Source organism: Erithacus rubecula, assembly GCF_903797595.1.
Source record: "Erithacus rubecula genome assembly, chromosome: 5".
NCBI lineage: Eukaryota > Metazoa > Chordata > Aves > Passeriformes > Muscicapidae > Erithacus > Erithacus rubecula.
Window position 1 is genome coordinate 20,967,332 of NC_136687.1, and position 23,399 is coordinate 20,990,730.

A 23,399-nucleotide genomic window follows, 5' to 3' on the forward strand; every position below is an offset into this window, starting at 1 on the left:
TATCTAGCAGTCCATTTGTGCATGTGATAAATTGACTGTAACATTGTTCTCATCATGAAGTTATTCTCAGTTTTGAGTGTGAATTTAGCTGCAGTTCAAGCTACCGAAATACAAGAATATGTTGTGATTTTACTTTTCTGCTTTTGTGTTGCTTTGCTTTGCTGCCTTGTAAAGGTATATGGGGAGAGAGGGTAGACATAACATCACCCTTTTCTGTTACATTCAAGTTTTTCACAGTAAGTTCAAGGTGCTGATTGTGTTTCTACACACTTCTGCTATTTCAGCCTAAACTGATCTGAATCCTTATAAAATATGCTTCAAGTCCTCATATTATGAAGTAATCAGATATCAGTGTAGGATGTGTTACATATTATGAATTTCTTATTTTGAAATATGGATTTGTTGCTGAAAATGGCAGAATGAAAGTTAGAAGATTAAATCCTATCAGAACAAATACTGTTAGTGTAGTAAGGCATGTGTAATATTGTGGATTCTTTGTATGTTTTCCTCCCTGGTCAAATCAGATCAATTGTATAAAACCTACAAAATAGCAAAATAAACTTAAAATAATCTATTTTAAATCAACAATAAAATTGTTGTTGTCTATTGTTATAAAAGTTGTTTATTTCCTCTGAAAACTTACTGCCACATTTTCATCTAGCAGTAATGAAAACAGTTACATTTGCCCAGTTGTTTTAGTGTGTTGTGCTCTTTGATTTACAACAGGAACAAACTCATTCTTTTTAACTGTACTTCAGAAAGTATTTCTTCACTTTGCAGTGCTAGGATAGTAATAACCCCAACCTATGGCTCATTTCTGTTTGTACACTTCCCTCAGTTCTTTCAGCACATCTCTCTGTGAGACTGAATGATCAGGGGTGAAAGTAATTCAGTACTTTAACTTCTTTGGTCTTCCTCCCAAGTCAATACTCCAGTGGGACAGCTGAGAGATGGCATGAAGGGAGGGAAAAGAGGGGAGGATATGGCAGTTGCTCCATAAAATGTCTTCAAAGTATGATGTTGTCTTTATTAAAATACTTTTCTCTTTCAGGAAAACTTCATGGAAGTGATTAGGAATCAGGAATTTCTGTTATTGCCAGCCACTGAAATTGCTAAGCTTTTAGCAAGTGATGACATGAATATTCCTAATGAAGAAACTATCCTGAATGCACTACTCACATGGGTTCGACATGATTTGGAACAGAGAAGGAAAGATCTCAGTAAACTCCTGGCTTACATTAGACTGCCTCTGCTTGCTCCACAAGTAAATTGTTCAGTTCCTCTCTAGTTTATACCAAGGTTACAGTGGGCATAATGTCTATGGCATGAATATATTGATAGTGACAAACTATAAAATTTATAGGGATCTGGATTCTTAACACTGCATGTAAGAACTTAGCATGTTGTATAGGCATTATAGTTTGTGTCTCTTTGTGAACTGAAGCACATTCTGATCCTAGGATACAAGAAGGGAGGAAGTGTCTAGAAAAAGTTGGTTTTCTTGCCTATAAAAATGCTTATCAAGGATATCCTAGTCACTAGAAGCTGTGTCCTTTTTAAATTTCTTCTGTATGGAACTTGTGCAGTTTATTTGGCTTATTATATTTCCTTCATGTAGAAGTAGCTAGGAAATGCATTTGAATTAATTGTTTGGAGTGATTTTTCTTCTATTAACTCTTGATGGGCATCACTGGTACTTCTTGTTCTCCTCAGTCAATACTTTTTCTCCTTCTTGGACATTAGTAGAAAATATTCAGGAAATTTGGGCTCAGTTTGTTTAAATAGTTGTGTATTACAGTTTTCCTAGTCCCATAGGAATGACTACTCTTGTTAGTCTTGTACTGATTCCCTTTAGGGCAGGGAGGCCCTGCAGAGAAGCCTGGACAGATTAGAGGACTGGGCAATCACCGACGACTCTGCAAATGGTATGGGGCAACCCTGGATGTACAGACAGACTGGGGATGAGATGCTGGAGAACTGTGCCGTGGAAAGGGACATGGGGGTCCTGCTCAACAGAAAGTTGAACATGAGCCAGCAGTGACCTTGGAGCCAAGAGGGACAACCCTGTCCTGGAGGCATCAGGCACAGCATGGCCAGCAGGGCAAGGGAGGGGATTGTCCTGCTCTGCTCTGCACTGGGGCAGGCTCACCTTGAATATTGTGTGCAGTTTTGTGCACCACAGTGTAAGAAGGATCTAAAGCTGTTAGAGAGTGTCCAAAGAAGGGCAACAAAGATAGTGAAGGGCCTTGAGGGGAAGCCCTCAAGTATAAGAAGTGGCTGGGGTTACTTGGTGTGTTCAGCCTGGAGAAGACTGAGGAGAGACCTTATCACAGTTACAACTTCCTTGTGACGGAAAGAGGAGGAGGAGCAGACACTGATCTCTTCATTGTGGTGTCCAGAGACAGGAACTGGAGGAATGGCATGAAGTTGTATCAGTGCAAATTTAGGTTGGGTATTAGAAAAAGGTTTTTCACCCAGAGGGTGTTTGGGCACTGGAACAGCTGCCCAGGGAAGTGCCAAGCCTGGCAGAGTTCCAGAAGCATTTGGACAATGCTCTCAGGCACAGGGTGTGACTCTTGAGGTTGTCCTGTGCAGGGTCAGGAGTTGGACTCAATGATCCTTGTGATTCCCTTCCAACTCTGCTTATTTTGAGATTCTGTGATTCACTACCTGAAAACAAGTTTGTAAACTAGGTATGATTATTTTTATTTGTTTTTTCCTTCTCTTTCCTTGCTGAACCTTCTTTAGTAATGTTTAATACTTACTATATAGTGAAAGTATTTTGGTTCATGATTTTCAGTTTGTTTATGAGAATTCTCTATTAAATGAAGAAAATGGGATTTTTATGGAACCTGAATAATAAGTAGAAGTCATTAACACAAGAAAAATGGAGTTCAGTTAATTCATAGTGATAAATCACACACACTACATTCTGCATATTACTTCTAATCTGATGTCCTCTTGCTGGACAGTAAGATTCTCTACCAAGCATTTTAGTACTTATTTCCATACTGATTACTGTATATTCAAAAGCAGGATTTTCTCAGCTGTGGCCTTGACTTTGTCATTCACTTTTTCTAGAAACATAATTCAGTGTAAGGCAATTAACAAGGAGGAAATAATTCTTTTGTTTAATATCTAATTAATTGATAACTAAGTAACATCTGCGGCATTTCTTGTACTTAATTGGCTGTAATTGAAACATCTATAGAAACTGAAAGTACAGAATTTATCCCAGAAATATGTTCTGAAATCAAATTATGCCCACTCAGTAACTGATTAGGAAAATAGCAAGATGAAATAAAAAATAAAATTATATTTTACTTACTATTTTATCTTTAATTTTTCATTTCATCTCCAAATATATACTTATATTTCTAAAACAATATTTTTCTGTACTTTTTTATTTATTACTTTCTTTAGCAAATTGAAGTGTTTGAACTTTGATTTTAATATTGAAACATTTACTAAATGAGTAAACTTATTTGAAGTGCCCAAAACAGTCTTAATATTTTCAGAATCATGTTTTTCTTCAAGATCATGTGACATTAGGCAATCTAACAGCAAGTATAGCATAATTAAAAGCTTTTTAGTTTTATGGTTGATGAGTTAAAAGTATTTAAAAGAAATTAAATTAGAAAATCGAACAACTTGCTGAAACCGGAACCATTGCAAGCAGAGATTCAGATACACTTAAAAAGAATCTTCAGGAAATACTGTGAAACAGTAGCACTGGAAGCAAAACAATTGTAAGTAATTGTTGGTTTTATTGGTTGTTTTTATGCATCTCTTTGTAGACAGCATTCTGACATATCTCTGGCTAATGCAAGCAGTGTCCTAAATATTTGTATGTTTCTTTTTCCTAAAAATGAATATTTGTCAGCCTCTTAAACTGTAAGGTGGCAAATATTACAAAAAAGATGATTTAGCAATTTCTGGATTACAAGATGGCTCAGATTCCTTTTGGACAGATATTCATAGTACTGGAGGTCTGCATTATGTTTCTCTATCAAATTTGCAGTTACTATGATTTCATGCTAACACGTCATTTGTAAATGCTATTAGAAATGCTTTTAGTACAATGATCTATGTCAACAATAAAACTTTGAAAAAATGTACTTTTAGTAAGCCCATTCTAACTTCTTTGAGTGAGGAATAATTATAGTAGTTTTAGTTTCACGAGCCTGCAGAGTAGGTTGCAATTCTTTTTAAACTAAAGTTGTTTTCTGAGACTGTGATTCTGTGCTGTGATAAATTCTTTTTAGGTTGAGTGGGTTAGAAACTGTAGAAAATGTAGGTTGCATCTTGTTGCAGAACTCACATTCACACCTACTGTTGCTTTAAATAATATATGTTGCTTGTCCATCAGAAAAATATATTGAAAGTCTGAATTGGTTATGTTGTATACAAGTCTTAGTACTCATGCATGCATGCAGCTCTGGCAGTGTTCGATTTAGGGATTAATTGATTACTTTTTAATATATTTTAAAAATTTGTGCAATTCTATGGCATTGCACACTGGCAATTAAAAGGCAGCTTTTAGTTTATTAATCACAAAGTGTCCCTGTGAAGTGATACAAGTGGTCCTTTGGGTCAAAAGAAAAAAAGCAATGGAAGGTATGAAAGTAAAGAATGAGATTAAGTTCCCTTACTAATTTACATGAGACCACTTCATTTGCTATTTTAAATAATGAGAACTTTAGCCACTTAGAGAAATGCTGCAAAAGTCTCAGTTTTCAGAAAATCACTTGTGAAGGGCTTTCAAAGGGTTTTTTATTCTCTCTGTGATGGTTAATTAGGTTTTCTGTCATGCTTAGTGTTATTTTGCTTGATGGTGAGGTGTTCAGGTTTAGCCATCTGTACTTACCTGTATCTCTTCTGGAACCATCACAGTTATCACAGTTGCCACTTTGCAGCCCTAAGGCAGCTTTAAGCCAGGGATATTCACACCATATTGTGCACATCTATTTCACAGCAAGTTCCTTTAGTACTTCTGATGACTGAGTCACAGCAGTTTTGTACCTGTTAGTGGCTGGCTGTCAACAGCTCAATAATGGCATCTCATTCTGGTTTGTGGACTTGCATGTCTAGTATTCACTGAGTGTTTGAATTTTGGCTTTTCAGAGGCATCTGCCTTTTTTCCTCTCTTTTTTCTGACAAATGTCCAAAGCCCAGTGGGGCACTTCATTTCTTTTTTCTCTGTTAGTCATGTCATGTTGTGCAGCTCAGAAAAATACTAGTTTCCAGACTTCTAACAATTAGAATATGACTCTCAACCTAAAAACTGTTTTTTCCCTTCCATTTGATAAATATGGAGTACAAACCACTCCAGAATCTTTGAACTTAAAAACTTCTGTTTGTAGTCTTTAGTTGAATTTTATTTAATTCATATTTAAGATTTAAAAGTTGCCAAATTTTCTTGCAAAGCTTGATACAAAAATTTTAAGAAAGGATTTTATTAAATGATGCACTGCAATCTTGGTCACTGGCAGGGTGAGGAACAGAATATATATTAAAATATTCAGTGTGTGCTGAAAGGACTTTTACAGACCTCTGCATGGGCTGGATTTGGGAATAAAAGCATGAGGTCAAACTGACTTACATACCCAGAACCTGTTTCCATTTTCTTGAACATTCCCATACAGCAGTGGAACCTCGAGGAGATTGTTTCTTTCCTTTGGACTATTAATCTTAAATAATTCATTAAGATCAGAGGACCTTCCTCTTAAAATATTTATTTATTTGTTTGTTTGATGGTTTCACTCAAACTGTGAATGTTCTGTTTATTAGAAGTTTATTTTTACCCTAGCCTTTTTTATATGACCATTTTGGAAATACTAAGGTTTTCAATCAGGCAGTGGAAGTGTCTTTATAAAATACTACCTTGGTAATCACGATTTTATTCTTCATGTGGTTTATAGCAATTCAGTTTGTTTGATTTTCTTTCTTTTTCACAGTTTCTGGCAGATATGGAGAACAACGCACTCTTTAGGGATGACATTGAATGTCAAAAACTCATTATGGAAGCAATGAAGTACCATCTGTTGCCAGAGAGACGACCTATGTTGCAAAGCCCTCGCACCAAACCTAGAAAATCTACAGTGGGCGTTTTGTTTGCAGTTGGAGGGATGGATGCAACAAAAGGTATTGGCTTATGTAATGTTTAGCTGACACACTAGTTTTGGTTCTTTTAAAAGAAATGCTTGATGGATTTTTTACAACCTGTTAAATGTAAAATTCAAGGATTCAGCAGTACAGAACATGAAGCATCTAAAGAGTATACTGTTCATTAGGTTAAAAAGGCCTATATATCTTTGTGAATACTGTAAATATTCTGGAATCTAGAGTTCTGATTTGAAATTACCATAGGAATAGCTGATTTCTGAGTAGTGAAATGTTTAATTGAATATGAACTAATCTATTTATTTGAGGAGGCAATTTGGGAAAGAAAGAAAAGGACTAAAAGGCCACAAATGTTACTTGCACATGCTTTAAAAAAAAGAAAAAAAAAAATTTTGTCTGATTGTTAAATAGTTTTGTCACAACTACTTGGATTTTTTTTTTTTTCAGAGAAAATTCCATACTTTTTAATGGTAATTAGAAGGGATCTGGTAAGTTAGGAAAGTTACAGCAGAGAAAGTGTTTTAAGTTTTTGTTTTAAAGCTGTTTCTTGGTAGTTCATGTCACATATCATCAGCTTTTTGATCTAATATTACAAAACAGCTGATTTCAATGTATGATTGTATTCCAGATGGTTGTTTATATTCCTGATGTTTCTATTTCTAAAGGTTTGATTCTGCAAAGTAGGTACAAAACCTTTTTTTTTGTCTTGAAAAGCACCAAGAAAGTTGTCCTTTGTAATGGTGCAGGTAATTGCTGAGGAAGTAAAAAAAGACTATTTTTTTCCTACACAGACTTAAGAATATGCTGCAGGATATCATGGTGTCTTGTGGGATGAGCATGATGATAAAATAAAAACTATCCTAATACTTCAGAATTTATTTTTTCCCCGTGTATAACTTGCATATATTGTCATTCAGGAGCTACAAGCATTGAAAAATATGAACTTCGTACTAACACATGGACTCCAGTTGCAAACATGAATGGACGAAGATTACAGTTTGGAGTTGCAGTCTTAGATGATAAATTGTTTGTTGTTGGTGGCAGAGATGGACTGAAAACATTGAATACTGTGGAGTGCTACAATCCTAGATCAAAAACTTGGAGTGTAATGCCACCAATGTCCACTCATCGTCACGGTCTTGGTATGGACAGTTCTGTAAATGCTGACTGCATATTTTTTAAAGGTTACCTGTTTTAGGATTGGTCAAAAAAACATTTAGAAATAAAGTTTGGGAGGTGGAATTTTTGTTTTAATTCCATCTTCTTATTCAATGTCCTTTCTCCTTCGGATTATATTGAAGATGGTGTTTGGTAGCATCAGCTACCAAAAGGAATTTTTTCTTTTCCAGTTTTGTGGTGCACACTGGATTGTCACTAAGAAATTCTAATCTTTATTCCTCTTATCCAGAAGCAAATGTTTTTCATATCTTTATTTTAGGAGTAGCTGTATTGGAAGGTCCCATGTATGCTGTTGGAGGACATGATGGCTGGAGCTACCTGAATACAGTAGAAAGATGGGATCCACAGGCTCGTCAGTGGAACTTTGTAGCTAGTATGTCAACTCCCAGGAGCACCGTTGGTGTAGCAATATTAAATGGAAAGTATGTGAAGGAATTTCTGTTTTCAAATTTAAAATCTTTAAAATTTTCATTTCCTGCTTATGTGCTATCTGATGCATCTCCCTTGAGCTACTTGAATGCTGTCAGGTAAAAAATGGTTTTCACACATTTTTTTTATTTTGGAAACCTAGTAATGGTAAATCAATACTGCTGAAAGGCACCTAAAAACGATTCTGTAAAATCTGGAACAAGTCCAAGAATGAGTGGAAATTTTCACTGGCTAGAGGAAGGAGGCATGAACTTGAACAACCAGCAAGAAGAGTGCCTTGGCTGCCTTGGAACTGCAGTCTCAGATGCCTAAGCTTGCTATATATTCAGCAGATGTGATGAGAAGCACCAGAATTAGAGCCTCACATTTCTCTATTATTCTAGAACATTGCATAGACTCTTCATATAGGCAACAACAAAAGAGCACTGCATCTGACAATTTTAAAATGCATGCAGCATTTCAGATGCAGGAGCAGTAACTTCTGCACTTTCCTGTAATGTAACTTAGTAAGTGCCAGTAATTGGATCAAAACCTTCATATAAAGAAACTATTATGTTTTTCTCCATGTCCAGAATGTGAAATCACTGCATAAGTGATCAAAACTCTCTCATGTTTTGAGAGAAGATAAAGTTGGGAGCTTCATAAATGTTATGATGCATAAAGGATTGATTTTAGTAATGAACTTTATGGAACTACAACAGAGTTTAAAAGAAACCTTCAGTACATTGCTTACCTTAAACAATCTGTATTACTGAACAAAGAAACTTCCATGGGATTTTTTTAAAGCGCATTAAAATTGTTACTGAGAAGGACTAGATCAACCATATTTACAAGATGTTTGTATTTAAGTTCCTTGGTCAGTATATTTAAAAAACCAAACATTAGTATTACCCAAACTGATGACATCTTGAATAGTGCATCATGGTAATTGCTATAAATTGTTCACACTATCATTATCTACAGTATCTAATGTAGATCTAGATCTAGATAATGTAGATCTAATGTTTGTTTGATTATTTAACCGTTGTTAGTCTCTGAAATTATTTGAGGTGATCTCTCACTGGATTTTAGTTCTGATGTATTGCTTCCTTTTTAGAATGGCTTCTGTGTTCTTACTTTTCAAAATAATAGTGCTGGGCATTTCTGCTGCTATGCCTAGATTGCTCATAAAGTCTTTAGCTAAGCTCTTTATGAAGTTTGATTATTTGATTCATTTTAAAGGTTCATCAGTGATTGGGTCCTCCTAAACCCAATTGTTTTTCATTCATTTCAGTCAGTCTTTGCAAATAATTGAAATCATTTGTACCAGATACTAGAAACCTTTTTCTTAGGACTAAGCAAATTGAGCCACCTAGTGGGTGTGAGGGATTTAAGGTCGTGCTGTCAGTCATGAGCTAAAACCCCTGTCCAGAAAAGCATTTGAAAGCCTAAGAAGAGGCAGGGTAGAGATGGTGCATGCACAGATTCACTATTGAATTTGTCCTTCTGACTCTGGAAGTCATATATATAATTTTGAAATTGTTAGCTATAGGCATAGGTTGGAATCTAAATGCTGTGTAAGATATTCCATTTTCTGTAAATTATTGTTGTTATGCCTTGATTGTTACAGTAGGAAAATATTGGAGCAAAATCTTGCATGAGTTTTCACAACCGAGCAGTCTACTGAAAGTTGAAATTGTTCTTCTAAACTTCCCTTTTTAACAAACTTGGGATCCTTCCTGTTTCACTAGAAACTGTCTTATTTAGACAACATTTATTTTCTTCTTTATTTTTTGTTTCGCTTTACAGGCTTTATGCAGTCGGTGGTCGAGACGGAAGTTCTTGTCTTAAGTCAGTAGAATGTTTTGATCCTCATACAAACAAATGGACTCTCTGTGCTCAGATGTCAAAAAGAAGAGGTGGTGTAGGGGTAACCACCTGGAATGGGTTCTTGTATGCAATAGGTGGCCATGATGCTCCAGCATCCAACTTAACATCCAGGCTGTCAGACTGCGTAGAAAGGTAATATCCTGATGGAGGCATATCCTGCTGTGGGATTCTAACAGTGCTAGTCTGTCGAGTGACTTATGGGAAGAGCTGTGAGTAAAAACCCAATAAAAGAGGTGTGTTATTTTTAGCATGAACAGAGGAAACTTGCATCTAAAAATATGCTGTGCAGTCATACTATGATTAAAAATGTTACCAGGACAGATTATTTAAAGCAAATTCACCTTAATGAAATTCTTCTAGATTATTTTAACAATGTCATTGAATGAACTATGATTGGTACCTGAAGCAACTTGGAATTGAAAGCTTTTAAAAATGGAGCAGATCTTCTTTCACACAGGAAGTCTGAATCTATTCATGTAACAATTTTCAAAGGAGTTAACAATAAGGTTTTGTGGATCTTTATATACCAAATTCTTTCTTGTATCTCCTAGTGACACTGGGAAACTGGCATGCAATTCCTAGGTTGATGTATCTTTCTGTAAAGTGATTAATGAATGATTGTATCATATATTGTAGAAGTACATGTGATCCATAAAATAATTTTAAAAGACAGTAAATACTTCATAGTTCACTGTATTAAAACTTCACTGGAACTTTAGGTATTTCTGAACTATGCTTTAATTCTCTCCTTGCTCCCCCACCACCAGCTGTAAAACTTTTCTTCTTTCCTGTTACCTCCCAACATTTAGAGTAAGTCTTCATTGCCCATACTCTTTTTTGCTAAATTTATTCATACCAGGACATATATTTTATCCTTAACCCCCTAAAAACCCCAAACAAACAAAAAACCCACCAAAAAAACCCCAAAAAATCCCCAAAAACACCCCACAAAAATCCACCACAAGAGTGCTATAGTTTTCAAACTTTCAGATTCCTAGTAGACCTGCAAATACAGTAGCCCTTAACATGTGGAAGTTGCACTGAAAAGACACCAGAAAGGTTTGCAGATAGGAAGTTATTTCTCAGCAAATACCAAATTTTTGGGGGAATACAAATAATCAGAAACCCAAGAGAAGCAGTAAGTCTGTGTATTTTTCTACATCAATATTCTCTGAAATAAAGCTACAGAACTCATGACTTTAATGAATAGGGATCATCTTATAATGCATTTTGTCCTTGCTCTTTAAGTAAGGTGAAATTGAAGACCATTAAATTCATGGAACTAGTTCCTTAAAATAATTAAAAAATAAAAAAATAATTATTTTAAAAATCGGGCTTTTTTAACCACACTAAGCTTCTGAATTATATTTTGTAACAGAAGTTGTTATTCCCTGATAAATATAATTGCTTATAAATTATAAAATAATTGGAAAAGTAATTTCTACACATAGCTTAGTAATCACCCTCTTCTATTTGCGTATGTGCTCCAGGTAGTGTTTTTATTTTACAGGTATGCTTGCATGCATTTGTGTAATACTTTGACTAGAAGACAGCTGATAAAATTGTTAGAGCTCTTTGCATCTATGCTCTTCATGCAAAAAAATTAAGACCAGTGTCTTTCAACTTGGTTTTAACAAGTATGATCTTAGCCAAATAATTATTTTCTCTGTACAATTTTTAGAGCCCTTCAGAGCTCTGTAATTACATTAGTTCAGCTGTAAGCATATGCAATTTTAAAAAAGATTGTCTCTTTCAGTCAGATTAAAATATATTCCTTCCCATAAGCATAGCATGCAGTCTCCTATGTTGCTTTCAATTTGGCTTTTAAAGAATGTTGCTAATGTTCTAGAGCCACACAATTTTTTTATTAAACCATCTGCTGTTTACTGTGCTGATACTTCTGATTTCAAAAGTCTTGTGAATTGTCTTAAGGGTTTTGCATTTCCCCTATAATTTTCTCAAACCACTTTTGGGGGTCATATTTTTGAAATTGGTAATCTTAGTAATGGTAATCTAAATTTTACCAGCCTGTGCTTTGACATACAGTACTTAGAGCAAACACCTGCTCTGCTGTGGTGTAGCAGCAGAACTGTTTGTGGCATGGGATGTTTAGACATACAAAATGTACTAAGAGCAGCTGTATATGGGTGTATGACTCTTTGGAAAGCAGCAGGAAGTAGATACTTGGCTGGTGGTGACTGTGTTACCAGATGACTAAAGAAACAGTTTCAAAGGCAGGGGAATAGAGGGGGGAAAATCCTTTGAAATTAACACCCGGATCTCTACTGTCCTGTTTCCTATTACCTTGACAGCATTAATTCCAGTACATATTTTTGTTGTTGAATTTTGGTAACAGTTTTAGAGCATGACACAAATTATCTTTTAGGTATGATCCCAAAACAGATATGTGGACTGCTGTGGCCTCTATGAGCATTAGCAGAGATGCAGTGGGAGTGTGTCTTCTTGGTGACAAGTTGTACGCTGTTGGAGGATATGATGGTCAAACATATCTTAATACAGTGGAGTCTTATGATCCCCAGACAAATGAATGGACACAGGTATAGTTTCTGATCAGGCCATACATTACTATTAATATTGTTATTTAAAATGTGCCTCCTTTTGCAAGGAAAATTCAGGTATTCCTTCTCTTCAAAGCACTTTCTTACTGGTGTGTTGTGAGTTTCCTTTTTCCCTTTGTGTACCATCTTGAGATAATTTATCTTGAACAGACAGATGTTAATTTCCAATAAACTGCCCTCCTTTCTTTTGCAAGAGTATAACTATTTTCTTTGACACTTTCAGCTACTTTTAATGAAATGTATTTCCATGTTTCTCAAACTGTCATAGAGGATTCTGTTTGCATGATTCCTGTTCTGAAGATAAATGATAAATGTAGATTTGGTTTAGCTCTAATGTGTCTCTCAACATTGATTTTGAGAAGGTTTTGTCATTTTTTTGTAAATAATCCCTTCCTGAGGTGAATGCTATGTGCAGTATATGCAGGTTTCAGAAAGCCTTCATCCATATCTCTTCTTGCAGCTTTAAAATAAAAACAATTCTTCAGTTCACCCTCAGAAGCCATTACTGTTAGTTCAGAGTGTGGTTACTTTTATATAGCTCCAGGAATGTGTCTCTCTGTGGGAAGAGCACACACAAGGACATCCTGAGCTGACTGTCCTTTGATATCTAATGCCATTTGAGATACCCTAAAGTATCTACATCCACAAAAGGTTGGCTGATACAGCACAGAATCTGTTGGACACCAAGGCACCCCTGGGGTCCAGTTGCAGAACATGATGAATGTCCAAGCTCATCTGTAATAAAATCAGACACTAGTACTTAAGCAACTCAATTATGAACCACCTGAATATTATTCTGGTAATAGCCCCAAATTCTTAATTCAAAAAGGGAACTAAACAGCTGTTTATAAAAATCCCTGGAGCACAAAAAATTCAGCTGTCCATTTTCCTCCATTTCATACTGCTGCAAGCTCTTAAAACACAAGTCATCAAGGAGGATTATCAGAGCTTGGGGCATTCACTGGTACTGGTAATGGTAACCTATGGCATTGTTAGACTTACTAAATAAAAAAAAAAAGAAGTGTACCAGATGACAGAAATGGCTGCTCACCAGATGACAGAAACTGCTTCTCACCATTGCATTTAAATGAATCTCACGTCTAGGTGAGCATGTATGTACCTTTGTATCCTTAGCCTTGATCCTATATCTCACTGAATGCCATGATCCCAGTATGTAGGATAGTTTATAAAAAAAAACCCTTCCCTGAGGAATTTGGAAATATTTGTGTACTTCCTTCTCTCTTGTTATCTCAGCACTCTGCCACCTCTTCATCTTCACATAACTCAGGAGAAGGCAGGGGAATTTTCTCAGGTGAAGGTTGTCAGAGCCACAGACAGCTCTGTAAAAGTCTGTTGTTCCTGGGGAAAAAAAGACATAAGGCAGGTGGCATAAACAGCCTTTTTTGTCTTCAGGATAGTCTCTGTACCACTTGGTGTGCTATACATTGCAATACTATGAAGGTTAAAAGGGGAAGCAAAGGGTAGTGTTATAAACTACTGCTCTCTGTTCAACTGCAGCAGAATGTCAGCAGAAAAGGGTCATGCCAGAGGTAAATTCTGTTTGCAATTAAAGAAAAGGACTGGTAAATTTATTCTGGTTTCAAGAAATTTTAACAGGATTTTATCAAATAATCACATAAAAAGGAGAGGTTGCCCCTATAATTTTAGGCATTTTCTGTTTCTGAGAAACGTATTATTTTACCACCCTTTACTCAATTGTCTGTCTAGCTCAGGTATACAGTTTGTATTACAACAAAGGTTTCTTTATTCCCTGTAATACTGAATAATTGAAATTATCAATAAGAACTGCTTGATGTCCTTAGGGTTTGCTATTGTTTTCAGAGTGCTTCACTCTATTATAAAAAATATCTTTACCTTTTCTTTATGTTTGTATCCAATTTTACACCAATTTGTTTACAGTGCATGGGTGATATTGTCATTCTGCTGCAGCCATATAATTAGGGGGAAAAATTACTTAAAGCTGACTGCATTCATGTCACTGACTTGTTTGTTTGTTTGTTTACAGGTTGCACCACTCTGCTTAGGAAGAGCTGGAGCATGTGTTGTGACTGTAAAACTCTGAATTATTTTCTCTGGGGAGTTGACATTCTCCTGTGTAGACTCAGAGGATTACTTTTTCCTCAAGCAAACTACGAGTGCACCAATAAACACCAGGTGCAGGATATCAACCACAGCAAAGTGTTTGGTCTGAAGCTGACATGATGTTCTTATGGACCAATATTAAGCACTTTTAAAAACCTACCTTTGTTATGCATATGTTGCAAGAATTTTACTCATATAAAAGTCAGCTGCAACTGCCAGTTGGCAGCAGAGGACTTCTGTTTAGGAAGCACTAAGAAAATGAGTGAAGTCACTATAATAATCAAATATTATGGTTCCAGAGCCTTGATGTTCCCAAATGCAGAGGAATGATGCTATAAATGGATACACTTTGATATAATTGGGTCTGTCTCTGGGTGAAACAAGTTATAGGATTGGACCCCATAGATTTAATTTGCCTGCAATAAATGCAAATAGATATTGGAGTGACTACAAGGCAGGCTAATAGGCTAAACCAATGCAAACTATTGTAAAATGGCAGGTGCAACACCTGCCTTGGAAATGAAGTTGTGTATTTGGTGAATCTTTTGCACTTTTTATCATCATTCCTAGTTTAGCAAACTTTTTATTTAACCAAAGCCTTATTTTAAATATTGTCTTATGCTAACAGAAACTCGCTATTTAATAATTTCTTACATATATTTTTGACATCCAGTGTACTTTTTGGATTTTCAAATTTGTTATGCAGGATTAGGAACATCATACCTTTTTCTCTGCTTTGGTTCTTGTATTTACTTTGCTATTTGTATGAGTTATTGGAAGAATTCTAAAGTGTGATTCATAATTAACCAATTTAAGTTTAATATTTGCACTTTGGAATTTTTTAAGCATTCCATTACATCTAAACTAATTACATTTTTTAAATGAGGCTTTGCACTACTATGAGAAGTATAATTTTATAAGATGAAGAAATTGTCTGTTTTTCCTGTAAGGTTATTTGAAAATGTAAAGGGTCCAATCCTGCCAGGTGCTCAGCTGCCACCATTTAAGCATGTTCAGCATCTTACAGGAGAGTGAGGTGTGCCTCGCAGGACTGTAATTAGTGACTTTATTTAACAATTACCTAATTTTTTCAAATACTTTATAATTTGCCTTTCTCGAGCCCTCTGCTGTTACAATGAATTGCTTTGAACGGTCTAAATGTTCTCGGGAGAAGCCTTTTTGTATTTGCTTTTACGTGCCTTGTCCCTTATGTTCCCCGAGCAGCACCGCGCCGGAAAAACGGGAAGATGTGAACTCATTGAATGTTTTGGGTTTGTTTGGTTTTGGGTTTGTTTTTTTTAAAGTTTGAAGTGCCCGATACCCAAAGTCCTTTGTACATTTGTAATTTTAAACATGTGTTTTAACGCTCTTGGCGAACTATTTATTGTTTCAAAAGAAATCGGTGACACTTTGTGATGAAGCTTTGCAGTTGGAATACAGCTGATCTCAAGAGGCTTTGCTGGCGGGTGTGTGCCTTTATTTCCTCGCTTAGAGTCCATTCTGCGTGCCTGCGGGCTAAAAACTTTCCTTTTCCTCTGAGAGTTGCCCGTGGCGCGCACAGGGGCCGCGACCTCAGGCAGAGCTCCTCCCGCCGGGGCCGGGGCCGGGGCCAGGGACGGGGCCTCAGGCAGAGCTCCACGGGCCGGGGCTGGGGCCGGGGCCTCAGGCAGAGCTCCTCCCGCTGGGAGCCGGGCCTGTTTCTCAGACTCAGCCCGCTCCGTCTCCGCGGTAACCGCGGCGCCGCGGGCGGGCGGCGCAGGCGCGGTGCGGCGCTGGCAGCCCGCGGCGGCCGCGATGAAGGTGGGTGCGGGCGGCCGCGGCGCGGGCAGGGCCAGGGCGGGCGGGGGGCGCGGGGCGCGGGTCCCGGCCCGCGGAGCGAGCGGCCTGTGCAGGGGAGGGAGGCGCGGCGGGACGGGCTGCCGGCGAGCGGCGGGGGGCCTGGTGTGCTTGCCTGCACTCCCGTGTTTGTTTACTTTCTCGTGGAGAGACTTCGCGTAGAAGGGAGCTTAAAGCTTAACTCGTTGCAGCGGCTCTGCGATGGGCAGGGACGTCTTCCACTAGCCAGGGTGCTCAGGGCTCCATCCAGCCTGGCCTTGTACGCTTCCACGGATAAGGTGTCCGCAACTTGTACGGGAAACCTGTTCCAATGTCTCTGCACCGTCACAGCAAATTCCTCTTAATAGTTAATCTAAACCCACTCTCTCAGTTCGAAGGCATTCCCCCTCGTTCTGTGGCTGCATGCCCTTACGGTAGTCCCTCTGTCCATCTTGTCAGGTACTGAAAGCCCACGGTAAGGTCACGCCAAAGCCTTCGCTTCTCCACGCTGAGCGATCCCAGTTCTCTCAGCCCCTCCTCATACACGGAGAGGTGCTTCATCCCTAAGATCATCTTGGTGGCCCTCCTCTGGGCTAAGATTTTATTAAATTATTTTCAAAATCAAAGATCGTTGTCAGATATTATTTGTGTGGCATGTGGTGGAGGTATTTTTGCTGTTCTTGTGAGCAGAACGCAGATTCAGTGTGAAGAATGCCTCAGTTTACCTTGACCCAAAAGGTTGGATAAGAACCTGTGGCACACTCGAGCAAGCCTGACTCCCATTTGGTGGACAGCAGGAGTTGGTGTTTCTTATGACATGTAGGGATAAAAGTCACGATTACAGGCTGTGAAACAAACCTGTGGGCTTTATCTCACACTCAAGTTACAGATAAGTATCTGTGGGTGGTGTGAAAGGAAAAGGACGAGTTCAGGAATTTTCTCTCTTGGAAATCAGAATCTCTTTCTATAGTGTGTTGCTTTGAGATCGTAGCTTTTAAGACCTGGCAATTCAGAGTAACAGATTATCTCTCTAAAAGAGTGGATGTTGAGCCTTCGGTATTGTACTAACTATGAATGCTTTCTGATCCCAGATTTTCATTAAATTTAGAGAACTATTAGCATTGTGGTCTTTGAACTAGAAGGAGAGAGTCTTATGCTATTTTTTAATTTGTGCAACTAAGAGGCAAAAATAATTGTTTTAATAGAGTCACAAATGATAGCTTTAATAGAGTCACAGTCTCTATGCAGGCACCCAGCAACAGAAACCTCAGGTTTTTTCCACTCAAATTAGAACAATTTTTATGTGGGATTTTGGTACTTTGGTGCATTGAAATCACATAGAACTTGTGTTTGGTGTCCACAGTGCTGTTGCTAACATACTAGGAAGCTGTAGTATACTTCTGTCTGGTGATTTTAAGATGTATAATTTTCTACCTTTTTTTTCTTCCCCAGCAAGTATTCAGTCTGTATGAAAAATCTTGGTCTGGTTCACCTGTACAGTTTTCTTGGCAGAAAACTTTAGGAAATTTTCTTGCTGTAACAGGGTAAGACTGGAACTATTTATTGCATTTGTCCATCAAAATTATTGCTAAAGAAAGGGATATTTATTCTATATATTAATCTTTTTTAGAGGTGGTCATGCTGTGAAAATTTTTGATCGTCATGGGCAGAAGAGAAATGAAATCAGCCTGCCAGGGTAGGTACTAAGATAGGTTTAAATTATGTTTTTTGTTGTTTTCTTTAAAAATACTTCTCTTCTGGTGAGATACTTAGACAATGTGAGAAACTTGTAGGGCGATATACTATCTCTGCCAAGCATATCTGTCAGAGAAGACAACTTATGTAATTAAAAAGACCTATCACATTAAGAAGGATCATACTGAGGTTATCCTTGCATTCTTGCTGCAGTTGATTTTCTAACAGTTTGTTATCATGGCTTTGCTGAGGAAAGATACTCCTTCAGTTTAGTGCTTCTGTTTACATCAGTGACATAAATGTACACATTGGCATTGTTGCTTTACGTCAAGATGATATTTTTGAAGTGAGTCTTTTTGTTTCCAGCTTATCACTTTTTGGTTCACATCAGAGAGTGATACGGGAGTTTAAAAACTGGATATTTTCAGATTAAATTTAAAAACTTGTGTACTTTGAAAGATAATATTAAACTTCTTCAAAGGCAGCCAGAATATAGGAACATGCTGGATATGAGCCAGGGGAAACCTCCCTAGGGAAAAATGGTGTGACATTGACTCATCATATTGGTTTGCTCAATAAATACACTTATTGGGCACCATTAATACCTCATGTAGTTTCATTTGTGTACTGCTCATCTTTTTGAAGCACTTTAACTGTTCTTAGTCATCATGGAATTTTTTTTTTCTAGCTATCTGATTAATTTTGATTAAGATAAACCCCTTAGTCAAGGCAAAACTCCCATGGTCTTTAAGGCTGAAACCTCAAGTCAAGACTATTACTTTAATTTCCAGATCATCACTTACATAGCCCTGTGTCATTGGTAAATATGAGCCATAATCACTTAGTTCCCCAAGAAGTCTAGAAATCCAGATTTTGCAGTTCATGGTAGTTGCCACCTTGCACCAAACCAAGAGATGCAATTCTCATTGTCTTTACCAGGCTCACTTGTATTCACTGACCATCACATCTTGCTGTTTGGGTTAGGTGTAATTCATAACATTATCTGGCTGTGTCTGTCTCTTTTGGTTGGTAATACCCTGGCCCAGCTCTTTCTGTGCAGTGTTTTGCACAATGTATGATAAATGCACATTGTCTCTGGAAAACTGTCCAAAGTGAGGAAAGCTGTTTGGAATCAAAAGTGTATTATCAGAAAAATAATCCCTAATCTGAATAGCCTCTAACAAACCAGAACCTTACAGAGGACTTTCACTGTCTCTTGAAAATCAAAGTGAGAGTATTTCAAGTACTAGAACATAGACACAAGCAGTGTCTTTTATGACCTTACTCTCAGCCTGTCATCAATGAGATTTGAGTAAGAGTTGCTCTAAAACTAGTTTACAGATAAATCTGCAATCTGTCATGGGTTTGCAGGGGAGTGGAAAGGAAAAATAGGGACTCTGGCTATTTCTGTACACTTACAAACACATTTTAACGTTTTCAATGATCTTTTTTCTTCAGCAACTGTATTGCTATGGACTGGGATAAGGATGGAGATACTTTAGCAGTAATCACAGACAAATCTAGCACCATATTTCTGTGGGATGCAATCACAAACAAAACAAGCCAAATAGACAGTGGCATGAGGTAAGAAATTTTTTTCAACATGAGTATTTAAAGACTTGGACCACTGTGACTTGTTGATGTGGAAGCTATATTTCAAGATCATCTTTTTATTGAGGTCCTCATAAAATATGTACTAATTAAACTTAATATGCTACAGTTCATTGCTAAATTATTTTTTATATTATTTGCTGCTTATTAAGTGTTCCTTGTGGATGAGAATTTTGGGGGTTACAGGATATTTGTTTATTATTTGAGTGTCAGCAGTGCCATAGTTTCTAGAGAGCTTCTCTTCAATGTTTTGACTTCGTGGTAACAACAAGTATGGGTAAATTTTTTGTGTATCTGCACTTCCTACTCTTTCTCCTAAGTCTTTCACACTAGCTAAAGGGAGCTTAAAAGTAAAGGAGGTGATATCAGTGGTGCTAAGATTTTTTTCCCCTTAGATTAATAAGAGGGATAAAATGCTATTCACAAAGTTTAGGATGAAAGGAGATATCTAAGGTTCAAAGCCTTACCTTTCTGAATTTGGCTTTAAACACTTCTGGGGTCTGCATAACCATCAACCATTGGGTTAATAGATAAGCTTGGTTTAACAATTAAACTTTTGGCTTCTTTGAGTCTATTCCACTAAACTCTTGCATGCTGCATAAAGCTTCCTGTAGGAAAGAGAGTGGAAACAACTCTGTCCTATGTTAGTTAAGATGTATGTTATACAGTACTATATTATACACATATTATATTATATATGTAATATAGCCTTAAATATACACCAAAATAGGCCTTGCTCTATCTGAAACCTCACGTCAAAATAGATCTTTCTAATGTCTTTATTACATTGACTAGAACCAGACCTACTCACTTTTAAGTTGGCTAAATGCACAGGGTTATTGAAGTACAAAAAAAAATACAGTAAGTGACTGGAAAATTGCCAGTGTTTCCATCAAAGACTCTTGATGTTTGCAGATCCATTTTCATTTGTAATTTAATGTTATATTATCTCACACAATTTTTTATTCGTTTTACTATCTTCTGCATACTTACATAATTCTGACATTGGTAGAGAACATTTGCTTAATTTAAAAGTTCTCCTTGGTCTGTATGAGTCATAGAAATAGAATACAAATGCAAAATTTATTATGCAAAATGTTTTAATATGTGAAGACATGAAAGGAATCTCTAATATACAAAGTAAATTTTTTCTTTGTTTTAGGGATGCAATGTCTTTCTTGTTGTGGTCTCGAGTTGGAGCTTTACTTGCTGTTGGAACAACAAAAGGAAACTTACTCATATATAACCGTCAGACTTCTCGCAAGATTTCTGTTCTTGGTATGGACTGGTTTGAAACTACTCTGGCACATGTGAAAGTGGAATTTTGGTAATATACATAATTTCCTTTCTAGTTCTCTGCATGAACATGCAGGTAAAAATTGTGCTCATACTCAACTTTCACATTCTACTTTGGTGTATTCAACAGAGTGTTTTTAGAGTATATTAAGTTATACATATATATATATATATATATATACACACACAAGTACCTAATGCTGCCTTACTGATTCATGGGGGACTTGTGTTACTTTTCTTGCAAAGGATTTGTGTGGTTGTTAATTTGCTAAGTTACTCTTTCTTACCTGCTTAGGGTACCTCTGGGAATAAGGGCTGAGGATATAACTCAGTCCCCAGAAATGTGATGCCAAGAAATGGAAGAAAGGGAAGGGACTGTGCTATTTCATATAAAGTCAAAAGACTTCCATCTGAGAGCAGATTTTTTATAAAAGGGCTCTTGCTCTGGCAGGTCATTTCACATTCTGGAAATCTGTGTTTGAGTGGACAAACTGTGCATTTCCATCAGAGATTTTGTTTTCTGCTTGTGTTTGGTTTGTGTTATATAGGTTTTTTTTCCTTTTTCAGGTAAACACACTAAGAGGATTACTTGTGGCTGTTGGAGTATTGAAAACCTCCTTGCTTTAGGTGGTGAAGACAAAATGATTACTATAAGCAATCAGGAAGGGGATACTATAAGACAGGTAGTATTTATAATGCACATTTGATTTGAAGGTGTACTAATTAATACTTCTGATTCCCAAGAAAGTTGGGGCTTATGGAAGCTTGTGCTTTTTGAATCCTAGTGATTTCAAGGACCATTTTTTTTTTGCAGTATATTTTATGTTAACATGTCATTAAGACCAAACTGAGGTCATGTTTTCTCCAATGATTTTCTTGATTTTGATACTAAATGCAATAGCAACTTTCCCTGTCCTTATGCAAACTTATACATGGCAGGAATAACACATTTATCATCAGTATGTGCTACATTAACTGTTGATTTCTCAATCTGCACTTCTTTCTTGCAGACCTCAGTCAGCTCAGATCCCAGTGACATGCAGTTCTCAGTTATGAAGACTGATGAAAGAGTATCAACCAGGGAAAGCACAGTAAGAAGTCACTACAAAATACTGTAGTTCAAGTGGGAATAATCCAAAGGATAACTCCATGTGAACTGCTGCCTGTTGTTCTGAGGAAATGGAGCTGACTTCTGTAGGAGAAAGTCTTGAATTTGAGATGTCTGTTCTGCTGAGCTTGCATTTAGATTTATGAACCACTGGCTTACACAGGAGAATGTCCTGAAAATCTCTTCCACTATTGAGGAAGATTCAGAATTCAGATCCATCCTTAAGGATTCTTAAGGATTATTTAAATTGCTAAATCTCATCTTTTAGTGAAGATATAGGACCTTACTTTAAAGTTATGCCATTATTGTCATGTTAATTTTTCTTTTCATTCATTGACAGGTAAGTGTAGTGGTTGGCAAGAGGACTCTCTTCCTTTTTAATTTGAATGATCCTGATAACCCAATTGATCTGAAATTCCAGCAGCCTTACGGCAGTATTGTGAACTACAAATGGTGAGCTGAACTTCCTTAATTATTCTAGTAGTAAGAAGCTGAGTCTTTTCCAAGTAGTTCTGATAAATGTTGGAGCCAAAATCATCTATCCCTTGCTCAGACTAGATTTTTCTTGCCTGTATTGTAGACTTTTCAGTAATTCTTTTCTGAACACAAGGTAGTCTACATTTTTAAACTGTTCTACTTTATGATTCAATAGCTGTAAAAACAGTATATTCCAACAGAATCACTGTTGCTATGTTCAACTTTAAACAAAAATATGTTGCTGTTTTGACAAAATTAAGCTGAGGGATTTATGGGTTGTTTCCTGTTTGGATGAGTAACTGATGAAAAAGCTAGGGGTAGAATTGTGTCCTTCAGCTAGTTCGTTGGTTTGCAAAGCTGTGCAAAGTTCTTGTGCCTTCTTATTGTGCAATACCATTGGTAATGTTCCCATGAAGAAAACCTAAGCTAGAAGTTCCAGATCTGTACCAAAAAAGTAGCTGTTCTATTTCTGTATCTTTGAATCATTACAGCTTGTCTTTTAATGCCTGTTCAGTCAACATGCAATTGATATCCCTTTGCACTACTACTCTAAGAAAACCTGAAGCTATATGCTTATGACTATGTGTAACAAGGTGTACCTGAGCTGTTTCCCTTGCAGTGATTTTTTGTGCAACTGAGCTAATGAGGTATTGTTTGAATTCATCTTTATATGCTTTAACTATTTGTGTCTTAACCTCATTATTTCTACTTAACACTATGAAAAGTAAACAGAATATTCACAAATTTGTTACTTTGGTACTTCCACTGTGTTTGCAGTGCCCTTAAGGGCACAGTGACTGACATTATTGTTTTGACATGGCTTTGATGGGCCAGAAGATATGCCAAAAACTTGAAATTAAAATTGCCATCTTCTGGTATACTTATTTTAATGAGGATACCAGAAATCTTTCTCCTGGCATCACTGCCATGTGTGCAGCTTGAAAATAAAGTGGCATTATAGAATACAGGAGAGAATAAAGATGACTAGCAAGGCATCTGGGCATGGACATGTTTCTGTCCGTTAAGGACATTTGATAGTTTTCCCTTAACCTATTTTATATTACATGGTTCAACATTATACATATATAAATTCCCATAATTTGTTTAATTTTTTT

General features: G+C 36.9%; 2 protein-coding genes across 3 annotated transcripts in view; both read left to right on the forward strand.

Annotated features, from left to right (window-relative positions):
• Positions 1-15,737, forward strand: part of KLHL5 (kelch like family member 5) — a 35,286-nt gene extending 19,549 nt beyond the window's left edge. For both annotated transcript variants that reach the window (XM_079307191.1, XM_079307192.1), the window contains exons 5-11: positions 1,052-1,264; positions 5,958-6,144; positions 7,041-7,265; positions 7,562-7,724; positions 9,520-9,732; positions 11,987-12,158; positions 14,206-15,737. In XM_079307191.1, coding sequence (XP_079163317.1) covers positions 1,052-1,264; positions 5,958-6,144; positions 7,041-7,265; positions 7,562-7,724; positions 9,520-9,732; positions 11,987-12,158; positions 14,206-14,262 — 1,230 coding nt within the window. In that variant the 3' untranslated portion in view covers positions 14,263-15,737. The remainder of the gene's footprint in view (positions 1-1,051; positions 1,265-5,957; positions 6,145-7,040; positions 7,266-7,561; positions 7,725-9,519; positions 9,733-11,986; positions 12,159-14,205) is intronic.
• A 245-nt stretch (positions 15,738-15,982) lies between these two features.
• Positions 15,983-23,399, forward strand: part of WDR19 (WD repeat domain 19) — a 37,580-nt gene continuing 30,163 nt past the window's right edge. The window contains exons 1-8 of the mRNA XM_079306112.1: positions 15,983-16,082; positions 17,550-17,641; positions 17,728-17,793; positions 19,251-19,376; positions 20,566-20,681; positions 21,267-21,382; positions 21,710-21,790; positions 22,148-22,260. Of these exons, the coding sequence (XP_079162238.1) occupies positions 16,077-16,082; positions 17,550-17,641; positions 17,728-17,793; positions 19,251-19,376; positions 20,566-20,681; positions 21,267-21,382; positions 21,710-21,790; positions 22,148-22,260 (716 nt within the window). The 5' untranslated portion in view covers positions 15,983-16,076. The remainder of the gene's footprint in view (positions 16,083-17,549; positions 17,642-17,727; positions 17,794-19,250; positions 19,377-20,565; positions 20,682-21,266; positions 21,383-21,709; positions 21,791-22,147; positions 22,261-23,399) is intronic.